This window comes from Sinocyclocheilus anshuiensis, unplaced genomic scaffold, assembly GCF_001515605.1.
Source record: "Sinocyclocheilus anshuiensis isolate Anshui unplaced genomic scaffold, SAMN03320099.WGS_v1.1 scaffold119, whole genome shotgun sequence".
NCBI classification, from domain to species: Eukaryota; Metazoa; Chordata; class Actinopteri; order Cypriniformes; family Cyprinidae; genus Sinocyclocheilus; species Sinocyclocheilus anshuiensis.
The window spans coordinates 1,068,379-1,078,743 of NW_015549581.1; the positions used below are offsets into that span (position 1 = coordinate 1,068,379).

Genomic DNA, 10,365 nt, shown 5'->3' on the forward strand with positions numbered 1-10,365 from the left:
CAAACACATACCAGCTTCATCACTGTGTCTGTCACGTGACTCTGTTCCCCTTTCGGGCTCTGTCTTTACATTTATTTTGAAAGCTGAAGCTCGCGATTATGGTAAGGGGCGTTACATTTCCGACGAGTGCTTGCGGTGTTCGGCCAATCACAATGCACTGGGTCAGCTGGCCAATCAGAGCAGACTGCGCTTGTCAAAGGAGGGGGCTTTGTAGAAAACGAAGCGTTTGAGAGAGGCGGGGCATAGAGGACCTACAATAATGTACAGTATTTGAAAAAGAATGTGTTTTTTGAACATTAAAGCATGTCAACATATTCTGTTACACCAAATACACAAAATAATGATCTTTAAAAAAGCATCATATGACCCCTTTAAAAAAAAAAGAAAGTCATACAATTTTAAACATGCATGCAAAAATAAAAATTATTGTTTTGTGTGAACTACTTCTTCAATGAACAAGAAAAACATGCTGATCACCTGGTGAACGGCTGACATGGTGGGCTCATCAAAATCACGTCAAAGTTCAGTTTGTCAAAATCGTGTAACGTCATTCCCTGATAGACAAAGCCAAAATAACTATTATTAAACAACTATACTTAAAAAATAAAGACATAAATAAATAAATAACTGCTCTTCAAAAAAAAAAAAACAACCTCACACTTAGAACAATTCAATGTTATAAAGCAAAAATATTAAGTTATTTAATCTTGCATAAGTCTTGATCTGTAAACATTCTTATACATTCAAAAATAAATTTACAAAGACAGATTTACGCCACAATAATGTCATTTAAATATCGAATCCATCTTCATTATCACTCTTTAAACCTCTATCCATTCTTTCATGCATTGTTTTATATTCTTACGAACTGAGGTCAGTGGCAGGTACATCATTACCATGCTGACGAAGCACAGAACCTTTAACCACCACAAAAACCACTCAGTTACACTTTTACCTCCTATTGCTTTTAAAAACGCAGTCATGAGACTATGTGCTGATAGAATTAACCAAGAAACATCATTTTAAGGATGTTACAAAAGAGACATGTTGTTACGAATGCAATAAATCAGTTAAATAAGACAGATTTTGCTTACACGAGCTGTTTGAGTTGCAGAAAGGTCAATAATCTGACATAACTCCGGGCAAAAAATGCAAAAAAGAAGTCAGTCATGATTATCTTACTTGTTAGATTATGTATTATTGTCTGTATACATTTGCAAAATGGGAGCCGCTTGTGCGTTCAAACAAAATGTGTTTAATCATTTTCATAACCAACTGAGATTCATGAGGGCAAGCACTGACCTCGATAGTTTTTGGCAGGAGTGGGGTATTGGGGAAGTTGTGTTTGTAGATTTCATTGGCTGTTGTGTTGACATCCACAGCAGCAACAACTTCAGCAGGAACTGAGCTCTCTGAAAGAAACGCACACATTTCAACTATTGAGAATTAGCTAGTCTTCACAACACAATTCTAAAGAAACACATGAACTTTTCTTCATGTCACATTTTATTTATGAAGAAAACGCACTGCAAATGTGCAGTAAGGGAAGAGTGACACCTGTGGGGATCATACAAGAGACTCATAAACACCACCAGCGTGTCAATCATTTTCTAGACAGAGCCTCTGCAACTGATCCTGTGTCAGTCATGTTATGCATAATCGCTACAAATTTAGACCAAATGACGTACCCTTTAAAGCATAATGCATCCCTCCTATTCCGCTGTATAACTCCAGAACACGGAGTGGCTCCATGGTCTCCATCTTTTACTGCTGAATAATGTTTATGATATTTTGACAGCGTCTCAAGCGTGCCACATGTGTGCGCTCCCGAACATGATCCTCTAGAAACAAGTGCATTGACGAAACGTTCCGCATTAGTTTTCTTTCTCTTATTTTATTCTTATTCTTCATAAATAAATCAAATAAAATACAACAATAATAATAATTATTATTATAACCTATTAAAATGTAATTTTCATTTAAAATAGTAACAGTAGATGACAATACCTTCAAAAAAAATGTATGTTTGTTTGCATGTTATCTTGTCAGTAGATTTTACTTAACTAAAAATATTCAAATATTGTTTAATAAATTGTTTATATTATTTTGTAAAATATATAAATAAATAACAAATATTTATATAATAGCCTACAAAACATCTAAAAAATATTTTAAAAATCTATTATTTAAAAAACAGAAATGAGCTAATAATTTTTGTATTTACCGGTAAACGAATGAATGGATAAATAAACTGAATATTTATCGTTTATTATGTATATTATACAATTTAAATACAATGCAAATACAGCTAATATTAAACATTATACGAAAATGCATTTATTAAACGGAAAAACAAATGATACAAAAGTGAATATAGGCTACTCTCCTGGTGTTGCCAGAGTCAAACTCTTTCATTGGTAGTTATGGAGAGGCACATTCTACTCCTCCGCCCCGACGGCGCTTCTGCGTCACTAAAGCTCCCTGCACCGTTATGTCATTAGCATAGGGAGTAGACTATAAATGCAAGCAGAACCTCTGCAGTGGTCTCGGTTGGTCTGGACAGGGTGCGGTAGTTCGTGAAAGTAGACGCTGACTTCAACAATACCCCAGAACTAAAGGATTTCAATGGCCAGCCGACCAAACACATCTTCTTACAAAAGGATGTTCGGTGGAGAGCGACCAGCGATGCTTCGGTCCACTTACTCCAGCCGGCAGTACAGCAGCCCGGTGCGCACAAGCTCGCGGGTGTCCTACAGCAGCGCGTCCTCCGCGTCTCCATCCATCTACATGAGCAAGGGCGCGAGGGTGCGCACCAGCGCGCCGCTGCCCAGACTCGCCACCGATACGCTGGACTTCGGGCTCGCCGAGGCCATCAACACCGAGTTTAAAGCCAACCGAACCAATGAGAAAGCGGAGATGCAGCATCTCAACGACAGGTTTGCCAGTTTCATCGAGAAAGTGAGATTTCTGGAGCAGCAGAATAAGATCTTGATCGCGGAGCTGGAGCAGATGCGGGGCAAAGGCTCGTCCCGGGTCAGTGATCTGTACGAAGATGAGATGAGAGAACTCCGGAGACAAGTGGACCAGCTCACCAACGAGAAGTCCACGGTGGAGGTGGACCGGGACAATATGGGAGAGGACATCGAGCGCCTCAAAGAGAAGTATGGCCAAACATTGTCCAAGAGACTGTGCAAACAAACCAAAACTTTATAAGTGTAAAATAACATTAAATGTCTGCCAAGTGCATGAGTTTATAAAAATACTTTTTTTGCAAACAAGGGTTTAAAATCATATTATTGCCATTTCGTATTTCATATCACCAACAGAACTGTATAGCTAATAAGAAAAATGCATTCATAAATGCATTTTAAAGGTGCATTTATACAACAAAACAATGTATAAGTTGAAGATTTAGAGTGTCTATCTCTAAAATCCTATATATAAATTTATATACATTGTTTTGAGTTTAAATGTTCATTTACTGATAACTGAAAATGTACTGTCATTGCATTAAGAAGCTGGTTCTACCTGCCTTGATCCTTAAAATTATTTTTATTAGTGTAACCTAAGATAGGTTGATTTAGTCATATTAGTATATTTAATAATATTTCTGAAATACATAAAACCTGTTTATTTAGATGTTATCCCATATTATGTTTTTTTTTTTTTGCTGGTGTAATATGGTGTTGAATTTCTCTCAGGACAAAGCTTTCTCTTTACCAGGTCAAATAAATGTTGTCTTAGGTTTTATATTTATATTTATATAAATAAAATATAGGCTAAATTCATATATAAATGCCTTAAACAAAACTACATTTTTATTATTATTATTTACTCTGTAAGATTAGTTGAATTTCTGTCAGGACAAAGCTCTTCTTTATAGTGTTTTCTCGTTACCAGGTTAAAAACAACCCATTATTTGTTTAATTTTTTGATACAGCCAAAGACAATACATTTATTTTATTTAGTTTGTTGTCAAAGGCTTTCTTATTGTGCCGATGAGATGCTCCAGTGGGTTTGGTTGTGTTATACAGGGTGTGGCTCTGCTTAAATATTCATCTCATTTTCAGACTTCAAGAAGAGATGCTCCAGAGAGAGGATGCGGAGAACACCCTTCGGGGCTTCAGACAGGTACATCTTCACATGTTCAGAGAAACCACAACCATTTTTATATGTGTTCTTGGACCTGATGTTTGATTGGGTGCTACCGCAGCCACAATTACAATGTGATCAGTTAGCGTTCCAGTCAGTGTTTGCAAGACGCTACTGATTGTCTCCTCACAATAAAAGGGTCAGTGCAGGCCTGGTCAAGCTGCCCTCTTGTCCGGCATCAGATTTAGACAAGCAACTGAAAAGAAAGCTTTGTCTGAGAACAGGCTGGACGTTCATGACAAAGCAAACTGTTGTATGAGTGGGAGGGGCCAGTGTTAACCAGGGTACACTGGTGACTTATGGACACAGAGGAGAGGATGTGTGTGTGTGTGTGTGTGTGTGTGTGTGTGTGTGTGTTTATGTGTGTGTGCTTTAAAGGGTGTCTGCCACTACCAGCTGCAGCACTACAAACAGTTAGCAGCAGGCAAGCTATTGTTATTCACTTCAGAAAGGAATAGCTTAAAAGAATTTACATAAACTACCATTCAAAAGATTGGGGTCAATAAGATTATTTTAAAAGAAATTAATACTTTCGTTAATACAACTGCATGGTTGCATTTAATTGATCAAAATTGACAGTACAAACATTTATATAATGGTACAAAAGATTTCTATTTTAAATAAATCCTGTTCTATCCGTCAAATAATCCTAAACAAAATGAGTTTTTTTTTTAGGATGTATTGTGGTTTGCACAAACATTAAGGAACACAACCGTTTTCAACATTGATAATAATAGGATATGTTTCTTAAGCATCAAATCAGCACATTAGAATGATTTCTGAAGGATCATGTGACACTGAAGACTGGAGTAATGATGCTGAAAATTCAGCTTTGCGTCACAGGAATAAATTACATTTTAAAATATGTTAAAATAGAAAACTAATAATATTTCCCAATATTCCTGTATTTTTGTCCAAATAAATGCAGCCTTGTTGAGGATAAGAGACTGTTCTCAAAAACATTTAAAAAATGACCCCAAGTTTTTGAACTGTAGTGTATAATGTGATTATTTTAGTGCAAAGGAATAGAAGAATGAGAAAAGGGAACTGTGTAGAACTCATAGGAAACACAAGTGGAAGTTTAAAACAACATTTTTAGGAGAAATGTCTCCTAGGTTTATACAAATAAATCTGATGAATATTTTATATGTGTTATGCCCACAGGATGTTGATAATGCCTCCCTGGCTCGTCTGGACCTGGAGAGAAAGGTGGAATCCTTGCAAGAAGAGATCGCTTTCTTGAAGAAGCTTCATGATGAGGTACTGAACCACCTGAAGAGAGAAACATCAAAATGAGATGTCATTAATATCTTAGGTGTTTCTCATTCATAGCATTAACATGAAATGCAAATGTCAATTTTTACATTATTTTCACCCCAATAATGTCACGTGTCTCCTCGAGAGTGTCAGAAAAGATCAGGGCATGAATTAAAAAATGAGAGATTTTGATACAAATTGAAACCTTTCTTATTACATTCTTCTGAGACCAAATTCTATAAGTTTATACATGCATAATTTATTCTTCTAATGAATTTTAGGAGAAACATACAAGACAAAGCTCATGGTTTAAAAAACAACAACTCCTGAGCCATAAAAGAGTAGCTCTGAACAATAAAATGAATAAAATTTCCTCTGGCCATTCAACCATTCTTCTCACAGTCGTGGTTTTCTGGCTGACTGACACTTTTGTTGGGCTTGTTAATATCAGGGGATTGTCAGGCATGTGTGACTTGTTGCCATAGTGATTAAATGGGGCGTAATTCCAAGAGAATAAAGCGGAGACATTGTTTCAGGATCAGGAAGTACATTAGTTCAGGGCTAACAAACTACTGCTATTGTATTTCAGAATGAGATTTGTTCAGTTTACGTTCAAATCAAACACCAAAAATTATGGCACACAATTATTATACATTACCATTCAATAGCTGGGGTCAGTCAGATATTCTTTTGAAAGAAATGAATACTTTTATTTAGCAAGGATGCATTAAATTAATCAAAAATGACAAAAATACTTATAATACTTATATTGTAACAAATAAACTATACAAATTAAACAAATTATAATGTACAATAATACTTATAAGGTAACAAATGATTTCTATTTCCACAAAAATATTAAACTGTTTTCAATATTATTGATAATAAATGTTTCTTGAGCAGCAAATCAGCATATTAGCATGACTTCTGAAGGATCATGTGACACTGAAGAATGGAGTAATGATGCAGAAAATTCAGTTTTGCATGCATTTTAAAATATATTCACATAGAAAACAGTTATTGTAAATTGCATTACTATTTCACAATATTACTGTATTGTACTGACCTTGAACTTTTGAACAACAGTGTACAATGCAATATTCACACTGTAAAAAATGACCGTGAATTTAACGGTAAAAGACTGTAAAAATGCTACAGTAAAAGATAGGTTTCAAACTGTGCATTTGGATTGTTAAAGTACATTTTTCCAACATCTCCACAGGAACTTGCTGAACTGCAGATTCAGATCCAGGAACAGCATGTGCAGATTGATATGGAGGTGGCCAAACCTGACCTCACCGCTGCCCTGAAAGACGTCCGGCAGCAGTACGAGACTCTGGCTTCCAGGAACCTCCAGGAGTCTGAGGAGTGGTACAAATCCAAGGTCAGGTTCTCATAATAAAATAGATAATTCTAATAAAAAACAGGCATCTCAACTTTTGAAAGGAGGGGAAAAAATGTTCCCATATTCCATATCTTTTCTGTATCTAATACAGATTTACTTGCAGCAATAATAAATACAGTTTGTGGAGAAACACCTGAGATAGAAACATCAGATAGAACTTAGTTAAGTTACAAATGAACAATGAAACAATACAAGAAAGGATCTGATCTGAAAGACAGTGTGAGATGTTTGAGGAATCAACTCCTTAAGACGTGGCAGATGGTCGACAGAGAGGTTTGTGTGGATTTAGAAGCCATCTGCTCCTCTGTCACAGTATTAATCATCCTAATGGACCGATTGATCTATTAACCTAGATCTTCAAACATGAAACCAGCACAGTCATCAGTGGCCTTCAGTTGTAAATAGAAAACAAAAGTCAGAGAGGCAGATGTAGCTTTATCTTCATCTCACACTTTCTCTTTTTTGTAGTTTGCTGACCTATCAGAAGCTGCTGCCCGTAACAACGAAGTGATCCGTCTGGCCAAGCAGGAGGCCAATGACTATCGCCGCCAACTTCAATCTCTCACCTGCGACTTAGAAGCTCTTAAGGGAACTGTAAGTACTGGAGAACATTATATTAGCTTCAGTGTTATTTTAGTATCATTGAGATACTATTATAGATTTTATTCATATTTTTATTTTCTGTTTTCATTTAAATTTTTGAAGTTTTAGTAAGTTGTTATTGTCATTTTTGAATGATTTGATGATTTCAGTTTTAGTTTTAGTTTAGTACATCAAGTTAAACGAAATTAACATGAGAAATATTTTTGCTTTTTATATAATTTAATTTAATTTTAGTTCATGTTTATTTAGTTTCAAGTAAAAAAAAAAAAAATTATTTTAGATTTAGTTAACTATAATTAGCATTTATTAAAGAGCTTTATATTACGACTGTTTAAATGACTAATTATCAGATTCATCATTTCAGAATGAGTCCCTGGAGCGTCAGATGAGAGAGATGGAAGATAACTTCTCCATGGAGGCATCTGGTTACCAGGACACCATCGCTCATCTAGAGGACGACACCCGCAATATGAAGGATGAGATGGCGCGCCATCTACGTGAATACCAGGATCTGCTGAACGTTAAAATGGCCCTGGATATTGAGATCGCCACCTACAGGAAGCTGCTGGAAGGGGAAGAAAGCAGGTGAATGTTTGCTTTTGCAAATAGAATTTCTTTGTATTGACTTTGTATTCTTAGCTTTTCTTTAAAGGCACATTCAGCATGGACTTATAGTGACACCTAGTGGAATAAACGCGGGAACATGAGTTTTGGTTACTGATTTGATGGTAGAAAGCAGTGTTATTTTAGTATTTAGTATATGCTATTATATTTTTTATTAACATTGTGAATTAGCTTTTACTTTTCTATTTTCAGTTTTTTATTTTATTTAATTTTCATTCAATTCTTTTATTTTATGTCAGCTTAATTTCAATTAACAAAATATTTTTAATAGTATTAACAAAAACTATTAAAAACATGTTTAACCCTGGTAACTAGACGTTATCTTTTGCTCACAAAATAATTTAACTGAAATGAATTAATTAAATAATGCAAATAGTATTTGGCTGGTCACTTGACCTCAACATGGTGACCTTCTCACTGTAAAATATATCAGTTTTAATTTACTAAGACTATAAATATACAACCTTTTTAATGAGGGGAAAAACTGAGTGAAACTTTTAGACTTGACTATTTAAAATATATTACAAATATGTTTTTTTTTTTACTTAACATTGGTTTTTACATATTATTTCTCTCTTTTCTTTTTCTTTCTAGGATCACCACACCATTCCCCAACCTCTCATCATTAACCCTTCGAGGTACAGTATTTTTTAGTTCATCCTTAAAAAATTGTGAAGAGTGGAAAAACAATGCTGAATGCAAATAATTTATTACAGCACATAATCATGAATAATTATGATAGTAAAATAAATAGGCTTATCGCTTTTTAAAATGGAGAAGAAAATGCATCCCATGTCCTATATTTTGTTAAAATAGCATCCAGTTAAATCAAATCAAATATACGTTTACATGCAGTGGGAATAAACATAGTTTGGGCATGAAACAATTGAAATTCAAGATGCATTCCGTAACCGACATTTTTTAAATATACCATCGAGACCAGAGATGGACATGTGAGTGGCATAACAAGTCTTTACACGTGTTATTAAGTTACAATATGAAAATCACGACCTTCTGACCTTTCATCCACTGCAGATAATTAACGAGTCCACCCAACATGATGATCTGGAATGAGCCGCATGTGACCAGTAGGGCCACTAGAGAGCTGAAGATCCATGCTGGAGTAGAACGAGGAGGAATGGAGTTTCTTTTGTTGTTTCTGTTGAGAGTAAAAAAGAAAAAGAGCTTTAAAGTGCCTTTAGAGCGGTCTGTTGATAGAGCTGTATTAGAGCTGAAAAGATAACGTAGGCCACTGAATAAACCAGCTTTATCCAGGTTTATGTTTACCAGGATGTCTGTAGTTTACACTGTTGAAGACCACAGCAATACTGCTACACCTTTTACTGTTTTGTATAATTATTGCAAATGACCAAAAACTTGCATCACAAGAAGACCAAACTGTCGACAAATTTCCACAAATTCAATAAACCTTTTAAAGAATAATCAGATTGCTTTCTTTTATGAAGAGTATTTGTCCTTCATTTCTTATTACCGTGCCAAATGAGCTAAACATCTGAGGGGCTTTTTGAAATGCTTCTCTGTTGCGCAGTAAAATCTTCTACGTCATAAAAATAAACAGATTAGCAGGATCTATCCGGGCAATGAGCAACACAAGAATATTTCTATGATCTAATTAAAGATAATTTGTCGAGCACAAGCATTAGTCCTAATGGGTGAGCTCTAATGAGATCATCATCTCATCATGTTTAGTGATTAGTTCTCGGCATGCTTAAATAGCTGCCAATCAACCCCCAGTTTCAAGACCTCCACATGTTTTCTGATATGATTTTATGTACCTTCATAACTAAGAGCTAATCCCAAATCCATTTTTTCCCGAGGGTGAAAGCAAAGGGTAAAGACCAGGCAAATCGTGCCAGTCTGAAGGAGGATTTAGCATATTGGCATTGATTCTATAAAATATTAAGATATTAAGCCAACTCTGTTGAAATTAAACCAATATCTTAAAACACCCTTGTACCAGTGTTATTTTAGTATCATTGAGATCACAGATTATAGTTTTTGTTAAATTACATTTTATTTGTATATTTTCTTTATAATTTTAGTAATTTTGATGTGTGGTTTTGTCTTTTTTAATATTTCTCGTATTTATTAATTTCAGTACACCAGATTAAAGTAAATTAAATAGAGGAATGTTGCCTTGGCAACTAGCATGAAATAAAATAAGTCTTTTATAATTTTATTTTACTCCAGATGATGTTTATTTTATTTCAGGTAATGAAAATGTAACTTTTTATGGTTTTAGTTAACTATAATAACCTACAAAACTCCAAAAAGCATGAAAATTCTAACGACTCAGTTAATAT

At 34.9% G+C, this 10,365-nt stretch overlaps 2 protein-coding genes and 1 long non-coding RNA gene across 3 annotated transcripts in view; 2 read left to right on the plus strand and 1 right to left on the minus strand.

The window, feature by feature from the left end:
• Window positions 1–1,850, minus strand: part of trdmt1 (tRNA aspartic acid methyltransferase 1) — a 7,327-nt gene extending 5,477 nt beyond the window's left edge. Inside the window, exons 1-3 of the mRNA XM_016445978.1 lie at window positions 1,689–1,850; window positions 1,303–1,412; window positions 478–554 (exon numbers count right to left, since the gene is read on the minus strand). Of these exons, the coding sequence (XP_016301464.1) occupies window positions 478–554; window positions 1,303–1,412; window positions 1,689–1,761 (260 nt within the window). The 5' untranslated portion in view covers window positions 1,762–1,850. The remainder of the gene's footprint in view (window positions 1–477; window positions 555–1,302; window positions 1,413–1,688) is intronic.
• A 669-nt stretch (window positions 1,851–2,519) lies between these two features.
• Window positions 2,520–8,006, plus strand: vim (vimentin). Its single transcript, XM_016446013.1, has 6 exons — window positions 2,520–3,161; window positions 4,071–4,131; window positions 5,317–5,412; window positions 6,632–6,793; window positions 7,283–7,408; window positions 7,782–8,006. Exons 1-6 carry the CDS (start codon window positions 2,626–2,628, stop codon window positions 8,004–8,006), a joined length of 1,206 nt encoding a protein of 401 aa, XP_016301499.1. The 5' UTR covers window positions 2,520–2,625.
• A 938-nt stretch (window positions 8,007–8,944) lies between these two features.
• LOC107657777 (uncharacterized) lies at window positions 8,945–9,353 on the plus strand. Its single transcript, XR_001630718.1, has 2 exons — window positions 8,945–8,994; window positions 9,077–9,353. It is a non-coding gene; the product is annotated as an uncharacterized LOC107657777 (long non-coding RNA).
• Window positions 9,354–10,365: the final 1,012 nt, after the last annotated feature.

Coding starts and splice junctions, on each gene's coding strand:
- vim (XM_016446013.1), top strand. CDS start 2,626: ATGGCCAGCCGACCAAACACATCTTCTTACAAAAGGATGTTCGGTGGA. Junction 3,162..4,070: donor ATCGAGCGCCTCAAAGAGAA/GTATGGCCAAAC, acceptor TCTCATTTTCAG/ACTTCAAGAAGAGATGCTCC. Junction 7,409..7,781: donor TAGAAGCTCTTAAGGGAACT/GTAAGTACTGGA, acceptor TCATCATTTCAG/AATGAGTCCCTGGAGCGTCA.